General features: G+C 41.1%; 1 protein-coding gene across 3 annotated transcripts in view; it reads right to left on the reverse strand.

Moving 5' to 3' along the window:
- Positions 1-10,006: 10,006 nt before the first annotated feature.
- The window catches only part of PPARD (peroxisome proliferator activated receptor delta), a 50,848-nt gene continuing 43,607 nt past the window's right edge, over positions 10,007-17,247 (reverse strand). For all 3 annotated transcript variants that reach the window (XM_042462725.1, XM_042462724.1, XM_042462723.1), the window contains exon 7: positions 10,007-14,095. In XM_042462725.1, coding sequence (XP_042318659.1) covers positions 13,848-14,095 — 248 coding nt within the window. In that variant the 3' untranslated portion in view covers positions 10,007-13,847. The remainder of the gene's footprint in view (positions 14,096-17,247) is intronic.

Genomic DNA, 17,247 nt, shown 5'->3' on the forward strand with positions numbered 1-17,247 from the left:
CAAGATTTATTCAGAGGAGGTTTGCCTTTGCCTCCTCCTGAAGCTGAGAGAGTGTGACTTGCCCAAGGTCACCCAGTGGACTTTATGGCAGAGTAGGAATCGAACTCTGGTCTCCAGAGTTGTAGTCCAACATTCAAAATACTGAGTGGGTTTCATGGCTGAGCTGGGACTCGAACCCTGTTCTCCAGAGTCATAGGCGGGGTACATACCGCCACTTTGCGGCGCTCTGCCGTCGCCGCCGGTAAGTCCGCAGGGGAGCCGGAGCCTTCAGACGGCGCGACTCCCGCACGGACCGAAAAAGAAGCTTCTTTTTCCGTCGCGTTTGTGACGTAGCGAGGCGCCAGGGGCGCACTCGCTACGTCACAAAGGACGCGACACGTACGGACGCTCAGCGTCCAATACACAAAGATGGCACCGGCCATGTAGAAGGGCTGGCGCCATCTTGTACGGACGGAGTCCGTACTAGGCCCAGGGGCGTCTATAAGAGACGCCCCTTTTTTAAAATAGGACATCCTCCGGACGTCCCAAATGGCAGTGCAGAAAGCCCCATAGTCTTAACACCCAAATCACTACACTACACTGGCCCAAACAGACAGGCCAAAATAAAGCTGCTTCGGGTCACTTTGGAGGTATGCTGTTTAAATGATGCATGTGTCCTAAGAGGCTGGAAGCTGCACCAAAGCCACGCTCCAATCCTAAAGGCTGGAGCACAGTTTTTGGCGCAGCTTCTGGCCTCTTAAGATGCGTGTGTCATTTAAACAGCACACCTCCAAAGTGACCCGAAGCAGCTTTATTTTGGCCTGTCTGTTTGGGCCCATACTTAAATAAATGATGCAGAACAGTCCTAAATGTGTTGACAACTGAAGTGAATTGCTCAGGGGTAAGGCTGAAATAGTAAAAACACCCAGACAAGGAATCCCACTGAGGGTTCAGTCAGTCCACAAGGCCTTAAATCTAGGGAAACGAGCATAGAATTATAAGTGTAAACTTCAGGATTGTTGTGGGATGCCTACCCCTATATTCCACCTGTGGGAGAATTGTGCTGTGTCCGCACTGCAGAGATAATCCACTTTGACACCACTTTAACTGCCATGACTCAGTGATATGGAATTCTGGGAATTCCGCCAGAGCTCTACTCTGGTGCCGCAACCAACTGCAATTCCCAGGATTTTTCCTTTTATATCCTTTTCAAATATGATTTATACAGTATTTAACATTATACAGAGTGTTGTCATACCTACTTCTGTGGTCGCCCCTTGAGGCCTTGCGACCAGGTGCTTAAAAGGTGGTTGGAATCAGTGTTAAGGCAGAAGCCAGCATGTGAGGGCTTTGGGCCCTTTAAGGAAGAGTGATCATTTTTAATAAATATTAGGAAATGCATGGGTGAGCCCTAAATTGTAATGGAAATTCTGGTATGATAGATAAGAGAATAACACAGTCCTGTGCTTCAGCTCCTTTAAGGACTGATTCAAAACAAGTTTGTCTTAAAGCTGCCACTAGACTACTCACAACATATCCCTTTGCAGTGAAACACAAACACAGCTGCCACTTTGAAAAGTGCCGCAGTATTAAAGCTACAGGCATATAGCTCATATAGATGTATAAGTGGAGGGATCAGAAGGAAACAGGCACAGAAAGAAACAAATGGGACACTAGTCATAAGTTGTAATGGACAGTCTAACTCCACTCCAGGAACACAAGCCTCCAGCAAATTCAGAAAAAGCATTATTCAGTAAGCAGAATAGATGACGGTACGTACTATTCCCCCCCCCCCCCAGTGCAAACAGTTCTCTGGTTACAATAGCCTTTACCCCAGTTGTCAGAAAGTCAAAACCTGTCTTCTCAGGTCTTACGCCTTCTCCAAACCATACCCCAAAGCTACAGCTTCTCACAAGAAGGACCTTTGCTACACATACCTCCTCTCCACACATCTGCTCAGGCCATTACTGATACAATAGTTTCTTTTCCCAGCATCATCAATAAGATAACATAACCCAGCATTCACATTAACACACATAGCCCCAAGCACAGCAATTAATTATGGCAGGACCATGACCCTGACATAAACCTTCAAAGGAATTGATCAGAGTGGAGACCACAATGAAAAAATTAGACTAAGGCTAAGACTGGGAAGAGCAGTTATGAAAGAACTGGATAAAATCCTAAAGAAAAAAGATATAACCCTAAACACTAAACTGAGGATCATCCAAGCCATTGTATTCTCCGTCACCGTATGTGGATGGGAGAGCTGGACAATAAAGTGAACAGGAAGAAACTCAATTCATGAGAAGAGTGCTGAGAATACAGATGGCCAAGAAGACTAGCAAAGGGAATTCTGGGAACTGTAGTTGGTTGCGGCACCAAAGCAGTGGTTTGGTGCAACAAGCAACTGTGATTCCCAGAATTCAATAGCATTCAGCCATGGCAGCTAAAGGGGTATCAAGTCAGATTATTTCAGCAGTGTGGAGGCAGACCCAGGCCCGAAATAGACAGGCAGACGAGGGCCCCAGGATTGCATTGGGTCCACCTAAGGCAGCCCAAAACCAACTCAAAAAGAGCAAATATTTTCTGTTTGTTTCCATGATCCATTTGGAACTGCCACAGGAGACACTTTCAGGACCATGACATGTGGTCACTGTGGTCCTGGGGTGATCGGGCTGGGAGCTGCTTCTGCCGCTCCTTTGTGCCCATCTGTTTTGTATCTCTCTCCAGCAGTCAATGTTTTTTTACTGTTGCTGACAACTAGAATTTTGTTATCGGTGAATTGTTTGAACTCTAAGTATATCCAGTGGCATCACTAGGTTTGGTGTCACCCAGTGCGGTCACTCTTGGTGTCGCCAGCCCATTGAACCTCCTCCCATACCACACCATACAGAATCCTTAGGAATGTTTTTTGCACTAAATGTTACTCATAAATCATCATTCCTGTATCAATGAATGTAACAGTAATAGTTGTGACTTAAAAAATTGGCACAAATTAAAACTGTCCTTTTAAATTACAATATTATATGCACAGCTTCATTGTATTTACATATACATAGTTTCCTATGTGTCAACTAAATATTTTGTCTTTAACGGAAATTTTAATGGGACACAAGTGAATGCCACCGCCTGTTTCTCCCAAAAGGTAAATGTTTGAGAAGCAGTGGTGTCATCCCCTTACCTGGTGCATTACGTATCCCCTATTGATGCCACTTATATAGTGTACGTGGGGGGGAAAAATCAGTCCTGACACCAACTATGTACAGTACTGTGATCTATTCTGCTTACTGAATAAAGCTTTTTATTATTATTTGCTGGAGGCTTGTGTTCCTGGAGTGGAGTTAGCCTGTCCATTAAAGCTTACGACTAGTGTCCCAGTTGTTTCTTACTGTGCCCCCATTTCACTCTGATCTCTCCACGTATATTCTATGGTCTCATACAGACAGGCCAAAATAAAGCTGCTTCGGGTCACTTTAGAGGTTTGCTGTTTAAATGATACATGCGTCCTAAGAGTCCAGAAGCCGCGCCAAAGCCACGATCCAGTCCTTGCCTGTAGCTTTAATACTGTAGCACTTTTCAAAGAGGCAGCTGTGTTCATCTGTTTCATCACAAAAGGATATGTTGAGAGTAGTCTAGTGGCAGCTTTAAGTTGAACCTGTTTTAAATCAATCTTTAAAGGAGCTGAAGCACAGGACTGCCCTATTCTCTTACCTGTCATACTACAATTTCCATGATAATTTCCATTATAATTTAGGGCTCCTCTGTCCATTTGCCAATATTTGTTTATTAAAAATGATCATTCGTCCTTAAAGGACCCAAAGCCCTCATATATTGGCTTCTGCTTTAATATTGGTTCCAACCACATTTTTTTAGCACCAGGTTGTAAGCTCTCAAGAGGGGACAATAGAACTAGGTATGTCAAAACTCTCTATAATATTAAATATAAATACAATGTCAACATATTCTAAAAGGACAGTAACCATTTTGTCACGGGTGTGCATGTCTGTATCTCAGTCGCCACAAAACAATAACAAAGAGTCTGAATGTAATGACTGTTTTTATTATGGCATAAACTGGGGTGTTTTAGTGGGTGAGGAGGGGAAATCATGCAATACATGAGAAATTAGAAGCTGATTTGTTTCTTTTATCTACATAAGTTGCCTTGAACCCAAGTTCAGTTTCAGACTCTTGAATTTGTTAATGAAGGACGCTTTCCTGCAATCATTTCCTTACATATTTCAATAGAGGATGGTGATCCATGGCCTAAATCAGTAGTGGGCAAAGTACTGATATTATTGAACTGCAGCTACCAGCATTCCTCACCATTGGCTATGCTGGAAGTTGCAGTCCAGCAAATCTGGAAGGTTTCATGATTCCAGAAATGTTTGCATGTCAAAGCTACTGTTTAAAATGCCATAGATCCTTATTATTTCTGATAACTGTAGACTAATAGGGCTGTTGTTGTGTGCCATCAAGTCATTTCTGACTAATGGTGAGCCTATTATGGGGTTTTCTTGGCAAGATTTCTTCACAGTGGTTTCTCTGAGGCTGAGAGAGAGTGACTTGTCCAATGTCAGCCAGTGGGTTTCCATGGCCAAGCCGAGATTCGAACCTTTATCTCCAGAGTTGTAAAAGATTCAAACCACCATACCAGCTTTCCTACTAGGTTTGTTGTTTGCCTATAAGTCATTTTTGACCCAGTGGGTCACCCAGTGGGTTTTTATGCTAGAACAGGGAATCGAACCCTGATCTCTCAAGTCATAATACAACACTCAAATGATGACATCATGCTGATTCTTCTAATAGGGATACTCATCTCCTATTTTTATGTGCAGTTTAAATAAAAATAAACAATGTCAAATTGCTTGAAAGAGTGGATATGAGAGAGTGGGTTTTTCAGCTAAAGTGAATCTATTCACCTGGTTATCTTGATCTGATATGATATACTTAACTCTGATCTTAAACTGGCATGTACTTTTTAAAAAAAATCAATATACTGGGGAATAGAATGGTTGTAACAGTGATACTATAAATTAATTGATTTCATATTGCTAAGTCAACCTTCGGAATGAAGGAGAAAGCCTAGTAAATGAAAGGCTAGGAAGATTAAAATTTTCTCCTTCACCCTGTTCTGTGGTCTTAAAGTCAAATTTGACTTCATTTATTCTCTTACATGGAGGCTGTCCAGTTTGTCCTGTGTGTGTGTGTGTGTTACCAGATCTTAAAGTGACAATCCCAAAGTGAATTTTAAAGACACAACACAGTGGGAGACCAGTGAGATATCACTATAGCCTTCTCCTAGGAAACTGGAAAGTCTTTGATACTGTATGTTCTGTAAGGCTGCAATTCGGTGCACACATCCCTGAGATAAATTCCATATGCACATTTGCCTGAGATTAAATCCCATTGAACTAAATGGTGTTTGCTTCTGAGAAGGTAGGATTGCATTGTGTCTGTGTAGGGTTTCAGATTTAATTCAGAAAGATTATCTATTAAAAACTGAACAAGTTCAAAATCCACACTAAGATAATACAGTCAGGCCTCCATATCCATGGATTTAGCCATCCACAGCTTGAAAATATTCCAAAAATATATAAATTGCAAAAAGCAAACCTTGTTTTTGCTATTTTGTATAAGGGACACCATTTTACTAAGCTGTTTATATAATGGGACTTAAGCATCCACAGATTTTGGTATCCAGGGAGTTCTGGAACCAAACCTGAGCAGATCCCAAGGACTCAACATACCTTTCATTGTTGCTGCTCTTGTGTGCCTTCAAGTTGTTTCCAAATTATGGTGACCTTCTAAGGCAGATCTATCACAGGGTTTTCTTGGCGAGAGTGGTTTGCCCTTCTCAGGGGCTGAGAGTATTACTTGCTCAAGCTCACCTAGGCAATTTTCATGGCTTTCAAACCCTGATCTCCCAGAATCCTGGTGCAACATTCAGTCCACTGCACTACACTGGCTCTATCAATGCCTTTTATTAAGACAATGTAAAGGTCACAAAAAAAGTGTTGAAACTTTCAAGTTCTGCAGAACTCTTCATCAGGTAAAATACTGAAGAAAAGAAAAGAAGAGGGGTTTAGCTGATGTTTAAGCCATGCAATCTGGATCTAGTTATATTCTTTATAAAATGGTGTGAGGACATTCAAATTAGGCTCTGCCAGAAACTGAGACAGATTGAGATATTTGCAAGTGTAACTCGCTAAAAGACAATTGTGAAGAGCCTCCCCCAATTTTTTTTTCAAAATATGAAATCTGGCTAGGCAGGATGCACAAGTTCCTTGAAAGTGACAGCAAAATTAATAAGTGGAGGGAAAATGGAGAAAACCCTTAGAGATCCCCCTACTTTAGAGAAAGCCAAGACATCTGAACAGTCAGTTTCAAGAAATAATATTTTTTGGCTCATCATAATTTAATGAAGCCAACTGAGCCAATTAATGTGCTAAATCATATAGTTTTGTTTTTTTAGTTTTCAATAGGCTAATATTTAAATAATGAAGTAGGTATCCGAGACAAGAAAAACAAGATGTGATGTAATGCTGTGGAAGAAGAAAAACGAACCTATCAGTGGTGGTGCTTTTCTGCAGGACAGCAGAACCAAATGACATTACAAAAAGCAAATAGCCATGGAGGCCACGAGAAAAAATAAATATCTAAATGTGGCAATACCTTTATTGAGTCAACTAAATGGCACAAAACCTGCAAGGCTTCAGGGTCATCAGATTTCCTCCTCTTGAGTTTTGTGTCAACTCTTCCCTCCCCCAGGCTTTCGAAACATTCTGCTATATGGACTTAGTAATCCTTGATAAAATGGTTGCAGTTGCAGATGGCATTTCATAGGAGTGAAAGCCCTACTTTATCTGAGGGTAGTCCAAGCAGGTTGAAAGTCAGAAACACTAAGGCCCGTTCCACACGGGCACCCTAGTACGTGCTCGGCATGTACTAGAGTTAGGATGGGGCGTCCTTTCCGGACACCCCTAACCCTAGTACGCGCTGAGCGCGTACAAAATGGTGGCGCCCATTCTACATTCACATGTCGGAGTGTGCCATTGGCGACTTGCGGCGTCATTTTCGGGCCGCAAAAAGAACCCGCGCGGTTTGTACGCTGCAACCAGGGGCGCCTAAATGACATATCCTACAGACTAAATACTATAAAATATAACTTCTCTCCACATACACCTGTTTGTGGGAAAGAAGAGGAAGGTTGGGGAATGAAGATGACCAAGCACTCTTTTTTTTTTAAAAAAAGGTCTGTGAGTAAAAAAAAATAATCAGATGTGGGCAATGTCACAGAAGGAGCAAGCCTCTGAGTTCTTCAGAACATGTCATATTGGCATTACAAAATTGGGATGGAGAAGGAACTAGAATGGGAAAGCAACCTGGAAGAATCAGTTTTAGCTGCAATGGTTTGAAGTTATACTTCCAGAGGGGTAAAATTACTGGTTGTTCTCCATCTCTGTGGATAAAAAGTTGGCAGGCACTCATTGATTTATTCTTCAATCAAATATCTAATGTTTTACTATACTGTGTAGAGGTCAACCTTAGTATAAAACACATTTCCAAAATTTAAAACATAGAGTCTTGTGCACCTAAGACACTAGCAATTGATTGTGCATAGATTAGAGGGAACCTCACTGTCTGTGACATTTTTAAAATGAAAAGCAGGAAAATGTACAGGAAAAGCACTGTGAAGAAATGGGCTATGCCATAATGCAGTTGCTAGCCTAGAAGGTGCCTCTGTTGTTTTCATAGCAGCAGTAATTGAAGATAATACTTTCCCTTACTTTGTACTTTTGGCTTTATGAATGCTTATTGCACCTATCTTGTTTGTTTGAGGTTTACCTAGGAATGTATTCCTTTTATTTTATGGTCTTGTAAGCCCACTGTTTACATATGATCTGTCCCCCCCCCCAATTTTGTGTTCATCCTACTGACCAAAACACCTCTATGCCTTTGTCAAAGCTTGCCCCATTCCACAAAAGCTTATACTGGAGTAAATCTGTTATCCTTTAGGTGCCACAAGACCCTTTTTCTGGTTTTGCTCTAACATGTATCAGATGTTTCCAGACAATGGGCTCAAAGTGCTACCAGTCAAAAGACATTGTACAGCAATTTTGTCTTTCCCTCTCTAAACGTTCCTCTGTATGCATGTTTGTAGAGAAGGGGAGAAGAAAGTGATAGAAGTTTGTGGTAGTGTTAGAAGTAAAATATGACATTTTCTGCATCCCTGTAAAATTATGTGAGGAGGGTGACTGTGTAATAAAACCCTTGTCCTGAAGCACCCTAGCACAGGTCCCACCTGGAATAGTACTTGGGAGCATTATCCCAGCTAACTTTTGTAAGACACGGGAACCCATAGAAGGGATTTATTAACATTTCAAAGTTGGAAATACTGTGAAAGCTGTTCTACATAAAGCTCACTGTAAGCAGAAGTATGTGTGTTCATTCAAGTCATTTTCAACTTATAGCTAACCTAAAGCAATACTATCATGGCTTTTTCTTGGTAAGATTTGTTAAGAGGAGGTTTGCCATTGCCTTCCCAAGTTTGAGAGCATGAGACTTGTCCAAGGTCATCCAGTGGATTTCCATGGCCAAGCTGGTAATTGAACCCTGGTCTCTAGTCATAACCCAGTTCTCAAACCTCTATGTACTGTAATTCTACAATAATAAATTTGCAGTGTTCCAGAAACAGCCGGTGTATAACGGAGTATCTTTCTTGATTGTATGAACAAAGTGTAGCCAAATGTTTGGCTGTCTTGATTGGCATGAATGGGCCCAGTTCTATGGTTTTCCTGAACAACTTGACTGGGTGATCAGAGACTTAATTTTTAAAAAGTTGAATATTCCTTCAGAATCAATGGAAGGGAGATACAGCTCTGGAGGAATAGCTGAATCTGGACTGAGATAACATTTAACTAGAGCCCTGGTGGCACAGTGATTAAATGGCCTGTACTGCAGCCACTCACTCAAAACCATAAGGGTGCGAATTCAATACCAGCAAAAAAGCTCAAGCTCAACTCAGGCTTGCATCCTTCTGAGGAGGTCGCTAAAATGAGTATCCAGATTGTTGGGGGCAATTAGCTTACAGTTGTAAACCACTTAGACACTGTTAGTTCATTATGAAGCAGTATATAAATGAAGCTGTTTGTTTTTTGTTTGAGGAAAACTGTATTGCAGGATTACCAGTTCTGCTGGCCTCCTATGAAGTCCCCCAAGTGCTCCACATGTAACTATTATTTAGTTATTATACTGTATGTCCAAAGCTAAGACTCAACCTCAGCTGCAGTGAAAAATCTTTTACTTATCATCTTGCAATTTTAAAATTTGCAAGCTGGTCTTATGTTGTGGACAAGAATATGAATGAGAATGCTCTAGTTCAAATCTTGTGTTTGCCCTAATATTTGACATTTTTATGGCATTTCAACATTTAGTGTGGTTCATGCATATCATTGCAATGTGAGCCTTACTTGACAATAAGGGTGACCACATTTGGCATCCAGATCTTGTGGGATTTCAGTTCCCATCAACCTGAGCCAGCATGACCACAAGTCAGGGGTGATGGGAGGTGCAGTTCACCAACAGTTGGAGGGCTACAGCTTGTCTGTCACAACTACCCTGGGCAGGTTAATAAGTATATTCTTGTTCAGGGAAAGGAAGAGGTTAGTTAAGGCTGGGAGTGACTGGCTTGCCTGAGAACACCAAACAGCACAGACAAGTCTTGTAAGTCTCTTAACAAATGTGATTTAGCAGCTCACTGTATACACAAGGACTTATTTCAGATACAGCCAGATCAATGCTTTCAAAATGCAACATCCCTAATAACCGTGTCAAATTATTCAGCCCTGTCCAGAAAAAAACCCCATCATCCATACTAAGAATACATTGGAAGTCAAAATGTGTGGGAAATAATAGATGGTGCTAATGAAAGTAATAATTTTACTCTTTCTGGGGATATTACAAGAGATAACTAAAAGAAAACCAAAGAGAATTGGAAATGGGTAAAAGAAGTGCTACATTGCAATAGTTTCTTAAATATTTATTTCCAATTTATATAAAGCTGTCAGTCACTATTTATATTATTAAAAACACCTGGAGTTTGAACTTCTAGCAAAAATATACATTTCAATTTGAAGATTGCTACAATATCCCATTTATCCCCTCCCAGAGAAGAGAGACTGCATACTCCTCAAGCACAAAAATATATGTCCAGCAACTCCTGAGGGAAAGCACGGCATCAGGTGAAGTGACCTTCAAAAGGTACTGGTGAAGATACAGGCCCAAGGCTTTTGCAAAGTTTTTAAAACACACACACACACACAAAATATTTTCAGTGATTTGCCCATCTCTGGCTCCTGCTACATAAATACTCCAAACTGCTTTACTAAGACACATTCCATCAGCCTCACACCGTTCCTGTGAGGTAGAGGCGGATCGTTCCAATTTGGAAATAGAGGCACAACAGAGTCAAGTACCAGCAGGTAATTCAGTGCAGAGCTGAAAGAAGATTGTGAAGATTAAAAACTTTGCTTTTCCTGCACTAACAACAACATTCAGGCCAATTACACAAAGGAATTATGTGTAGGTAGTGACTGGAATTTTTCTATCCTCAACAACTACAAAAAATCTTGGAGTGTAGGAAAGAAAAGTATTTCATGGATTTGCTGCCCAAGTGCTGGTGGTCCCTGAGATTAGAAATGGTAGGACACTCAACATATTTGTCAACTTCCCTACCAACCATGATCTCAGGAGATTGCAAAGGTATTAAGAAACAGCTAAATTCTGAGCACAGTAGGCCTTTATTTTGTATTTGGTATAGGTAAGATCCAAAACACCACAAATAGTGCTCATAAGATATTTTGAGAATTTTCTCTACTAAGCAATGTAATGGAACGAGTTACTGCAAAACTGCAAGACAGGTCTTTTAACAAAGTGGGTCGGGACTCTGAGGTGGGTCACAGTACTACTGTCACTGTCATTTTGTTTTATAAGAATGGGCTCCATCCCTTTCCTGCTGGGAACCACCTTCTTGATGCATGTGCTGTTTAAAGTAGGTCCCTTGTTGCAATCTAGTTAAAAATCAGTCTCAAAGTTAGGGTATCCACCACATACTATGACTTTCCCATGACTAATTCTTTCTTCTGCAGTTGTACAAATAGGGCTTTTCTTTTTTGTTGTATGTCCACACTACCAGACAGGTAACCTGGCATCAAAAGACTCACTCTTCTGAATAACTAGCTGTGACTACCTACCAGATGAGTTGTTAAAATATAAAGTACAGGGTTTAGACTGTAATAGGAGTAAGTCTGTAAATATGACAGACTGTTAAATTGCCTGAAAAAGATCCCAAAGTCTGAGAGGCATGTGACCCATTCCCTCACTACACATCAAGCTCCCACAGATAGGTGGCTTACATGGACAAGAGAGCTACAATCACAGAAAAAGAGAGAGGCTCCTTTCATAGTATACAGTTGTAGCACTATGATTCCACTCTAATTGCCCTGACAACATCCTATGGAATCCTAAGGTTTGCAGTGTTGTTGATGTACTAAACTCTTTGGATGAGAATTCGAAATATTCCTCACCAAATTACAAACAAAGTGGAATCAAAGTGCCATAATTGTGTAGTGTGGAAGGACTCAAGAGAGCCATAATTGCTATTTCCCTTCTCCTCATACAGTCAAAGAAAATCTAAATTAAAGTTATATGTTACAATATGCAGCATTGGAAGTTGTCTGAAACTAATGCCCTTTGTCCATGTAGCCCAGCATTGTTTCACGTAACACTAGCAGTAACTCTCCAGAGTCTCTGAGATAAGAACTCCATATAGACTACTTTGGGATGCTTTTTACCAGAGATTGAACCTGGCCCCTTTCTCATGCAAAGCATTTGCTCTATCACTGAACTATGCTCCCTTCTGAGCAGAATGAAATGTACCTCCTAATGCCACAATTTAGGCTATTGAAAGCTCTTTCCCTAAGTCTAGCCAGGAAGACAAAATGTTAAAACTGCTGATGGGAAGTCCAGGAAAACAAGTACATGATTTGAGCTGAAATGGTTGGGACAACTGGTAAGTTCAAACAAAGTTTCCATCACCTGAACATCTGTCACTGCACATTAGTGAAATTATTACATTCTATCTGCCATTTTATTACTGTATTCTTCCAACAATAATTAACACCCTCTCCCAGCATGAAATCCATGTGAAAATGTACTGAAATAAATAAGCTTGCCTAGGCCATGAAACAAGAATTACTAGAATCTCAGTGCCAAGGTCTTAGATGTTCTCTAGCATGATTTAATCTGATGCCACTGATGCTGAGAATATGAAGCCAGAGATGGAAGAAATCTGACAAGTCTCACAATTAATCAATCATGGCTATCCAAAACAGCCTCACATGGGCCACACATTCTCATGACAATCCATTCCTACAACAGGAGAGCTTCTGTACTAACTAGGCTGAAAGTGGCAAAAGGTACAGTATCTGGTGAGATCCTTGTGGACTACAGTGAGAATGCAGAAGGTTAAGAGGAGTGTTATCGAGTCTGCTCTGAACTCTTGCAAAATGTAAAAGAAATTATTGTGAACATCGAGAGGAAATGCTAAAATATTCTGTGGTTATGCAGTGGTTCCTGCTAACACTAATAACAAAGGTGAAGAAAAAAGTGGGCAAACACAGCACATATCATGCTGTATTTCCTTGCAGGAAAGGCACAGATGCAATTCACATATCAGGAATACCCTTTCAGATGTCTCTGGCAGTTTTGGAAGACCTAGTAAAGGTGGGGAGGTGCAATCATCGCTGTCTTTCTGTAACATCCTCAAATCACCACAGTCCCATAGGTCTGAGTGCTGCCCTTTTAAAAATGGGATCCATATTATATTCTCTTAGACAAAGAGATAATTAAATGCTTATAACCATCCCCCCACCTAAAAAAATTTCATGGAGTGTCTTATCTACTTTTGCTCAAATGAAGGAAGCAAATGGACTTTTGGCAACTACCATACCATCCAAGAGCAAAATCCTACCCTTACCCTTACTCAGGTTTATCTATATTATTTGGCGAGCACCGAAGTGCAGTGTAAAAAAAAGCACTTCTCTCATGAGTATGGAAGGAAGCATTATACATATATATAAAGAGCTTCAACAAACTGCACTGTAGACCAATGCAAAGAGAAAATAAATGAAAATGGAGGATAGGAGATATGGCCTTTCATGCAGAAGGCATATCTGTTTTTGTGCACTGAAGGAAAAGGCCAAAACTTTTCCCCTCAAAGAGTCTCCACATGGAGTGTTCGTACCCTTCATCAAATACTTAAGAGGTTTCTTTGGGAAATTTGTACAGATATATTTACACACATATCCTCTTTGTAACATCCTTGAATTTATGGCCGAGCGCCAAGCTAGAGCTAGAGTGCAGTATAAGAATATGCAACAGACATATGATGTAAGTGCTGTTCCTGTACCTGCCAGACAAGCTACCATTTTGATTTAATTATCTGGACACAATCTGTGTTGACCAACAGAACAATCCAAATGCATAGTCCAAGAGTATTTTAGGTGTGTGTAAACGCATCATCAGCTGATCTGTAACAGTGTAACAGCTGAACTATAAAAACAGATATTTAGCTTATGATGTGCCTTAAAGTTTCATTTAGTGTATGTTAACGGAAGCCCTGACCTACCACCATATGGCAGATGCCAAGTCTTCTGCTGTATACCCCTGTGCACAGTACACAGCAATTATATAAAAAAGCAACTTCAGTAGAAGGGACAGAAAACAAAGATGAGTTTGTTTTTGCAAATGTACAAAGCATTTTTCTGTTTTCCATGGCTTCAGCCTATCCCATGAATGCAGGCTCTTCAGTACATGTCCTTGTAGATTTCCTGCAAAAGAGGGTGCAGAGAAGTCTCTGTCTCTGTCTTTTTGATCTTCTGCACCAGCTGAGCATTCTCAGCAACTAACTGGCGCAAATCAGCCATTTTCTGCAGCAGCTTAGGGAAGAGGTATTGTGTATCAGGGTGATTGGCCCGCAGGTGGAACTCAAGGGCTTGAAGGATATTGTCTTGAATCTCTTCTACCTGTTTGACATTAATCAAACCAGGGCGGTCTAAAAGAAAAGAGAGAAAACCAAATAACTAACTAAAGATATGTCTTTTAGAGCATTTTTCCATCTTCTGAGGACACATTTTATTAAGAAGCCTAGTCTGCTCCTCAGTATTGCATTTTTAGGTCTGCAGGGAGCCTTTTTCATGAAGGAACATTAATTCATATGAAAAACCCCTCCCCTAAATACTTACACATACAGTTGGAAGCAACACAGCGCAAAACAAATGCATATGATATGTTACGAAATCTTGGTCCCTTGAAGTGGCTGGTTGTATAACCACCCCAGAAGGTAGAGAAACTTCAGGATTTGAAGAAAAATGCTGATTTCACATGGAACAATTCTACAATTGCATTTCAGCTTTCCTGACTTCTTATATTACCAGTGATTGGACATCTTCTATCTAAAACACATATATAGTCACCTGTTCATTGTAGCTCTCACAAAGGAAAAGTCATTAGACAACAGCTTTTTACACATTTCATTCATTATGTTCTGCTTTTATTCTAACAGGTTCAGTAAAGACCCTTATAATACAATTCCTTCTTCTGATGTATGGCAAATTTCCCATAATCAATCTCTGGTGGTATTATCAAGATTGGCACCTCTGGTACATCAGGGATACACTGCTGTCCATAAAGGCTCATGTTTGAGAAGAAATGCCTATTACTAGCTTTGCTGGGATGGTAACTGCAAGGGACAGCTTGGCTTCTGTGATTCACTGGTGGAGGATCTCTCAGAGACAACGGTAATTGCACCATAGCTAATACTTGTTAGTATTGCACAGAGGAAGATACCAGTAAACTCCCCAAGTTAGATGGCACCAAATGAGCCACTGGGGTAGAGCAGAAGACATATGAGTAGTGCTGTGGCTAATAAGGCAACTGGACTCAGGCTGAAAGAATGTTCAGCTGTTGATGTAGTCAGAGGTGAAATGAAAGTCTGAAGCTGCATAACACATATTATAGGAACATGGCATGTGAGAAGCATGAATCAGGGGAAGCTAGAAATAGTAAAACAAGAAATGGAACATATATGCAATACTTCATGTGAGCGAGCTAAAGTGGACAGAAATGAAACATTTGGAATCATATAATTACATAGTATTTTACTCAAGAAATGAAAATGTAAGAAGAAATGCTGTGGCATTTATAGTAAGGACATAATGCATATAACGCAAAGTCTGACCAAATCATGTCAATAAAGACAGACTTCAGAGAAAACCTATCAATATAACCATGAAGTAGAAGGTGCACTTAGAGTACTGTTTAATTTGTATGCTGAAAACATCACGTGTAAAGCAGAATTAGACTCAGAGGAAGAAGGCATGAAAAGTGGAGGAAGGAACATCAACAATTTAAAATATGGAGATGACACTATACTACTAGCAGAAAATAGCAAAGACTTTGAACAATTTCTGAGGAAAGTCAGGGAGCAAAGTGCAAAGGCAGATTTACAGTAAACATTACTGGCCACACATGATTTACATAACTTTAAAGTAGATGATGAAGACATTGAAATTGTTCAAGAGTTTCCATACCTTGGCTCAGTCATTACTGTAATTAGAATGAAGACTGTAATCATGAAATTAGAGGAAGACTAGGAAGGACAGCTATGAAGAAACTAGACAAGATCCTGAAGTGCAAAGATATATAATTTAAAACTAAAGTTAGGATTGTCCATGTCATCCTATTACCCATCTCTATGTATGGTTGTGAAAGCAGGGCAGTGAAGAAAGCTGATAGGAAGAAAATAAACTCATTTGAAATGTGATTCTGGAGAAGAGTTCTATGGATACTAGACACTGTTAAAAAGACCAATAAATGGACTGAAGAAAAAAAATCAAGCCTGACCTCTTCCTAGGATCCAGGATGACTAAACATGTTTTGGAATGTGTGGTGGCTTCCCAACTCCAGGGGTTTCTGGATGAAATGAATTATCTAGATCCATTTCAATCTGGTTTCAGACCTGGGTATGGAACAAAGACAGCCTTGATCATCTTGGTGGATGACCTTCGCAGGGAAATGGACAGGGGTGTGTGTGTCCCTGTTGGTTCTCCTGGACCTCTCAGCAGCTTTCGATACCATCAATCATGGTATCCTTCTGGACTGCCTCTCTGGAATGGGGCTTGGAGGTACTATTCTACAGTGGCTCCGTTCCTTCCTGGAGGTGTGAACCCAGAAGGTGGAGCTGGGGGACTCCTGTTCAACCCCCTGGCCATTGACCTGTGGGGTTCCTCAAGGTTCTGTGTTGTCCTCTATGCTGTTTAACATATACATGAAACTGCTGGGAGAGGTTGTCCGGAGTTTTGGGGTGCAGTGTCATCAATATGCAGATGACACTCAACTCTACTACTCCTTCCCACCTCAATCCAAGGAGGCTGTCCTGATCCTAAACCAGTTGAAACTTAATCCAGACAAGACAGAGGTGCTCCTGGTCAGTTGGAAGGCAGATCAGGGAATAGGGATCCAGCCTGTGTTAGATGGGGTCACACTCCCCCTGAAGACACAGGTTTGCAGTTTGGGGGTACTTCTGGACTCAGCTTTGAACCTGGAGGCCCAGGTTTCTGCTATGACCAGCAGTGCTTTCACACATTTAAAACTTTGTGCGCCAACTGCACCCATTCCTTGAGAAGCCAGATATGGCCACGGTGGTACATACCTTGGTTACATCCCATTTGGACTACTATGATGGGCTCTACATGGGACTGCCTTTGAAAAGTGTTTGGAAAATTCAGTTGGTTTAAAGAGCTGCCGCCAGGCTGTTAACAGGGGCAGATTACAGAGACCATACAACGCCTCTGTTGAAACAGCTTCATTGGCTGCCAGTTTGTTTCCAGGCACAATTCAAGGTGCTGGTTATTACCTATAAAGCCCTACATGGCTTAGGTCCACACTATTTGGCACACCATTTCTCCTGGTATGAGCCGGCCCGAAGATCCTCTGGAGAAGCCCTTCTCTCCATCCCAACATCATCACAAACACGGTTGGTGGGGATGCGAGAGGGCCTTCTCAGTGGCTGCCCCTAGACTCTGGAAATCCCTGCCTAGGGAGATCAGATGGCTCCCTCCTTGATGGCCCTCTGCCAGCAGGTGAAGACCTACCTGTTCACACAGATGTTTAAGGAATTTAAGGAAGGCATTTAAGGAATTGCTA

Source organism: Sceloporus undulatus, chromosome 4, assembly GCF_019175285.1.
Source record: "Sceloporus undulatus isolate JIND9_A2432 ecotype Alabama chromosome 4, SceUnd_v1.1, whole genome shotgun sequence".
Classification (NCBI taxonomy): Eukaryota; Metazoa; Chordata; class Lepidosauria; order Squamata; family Phrynosomatidae; genus Sceloporus; species Sceloporus undulatus.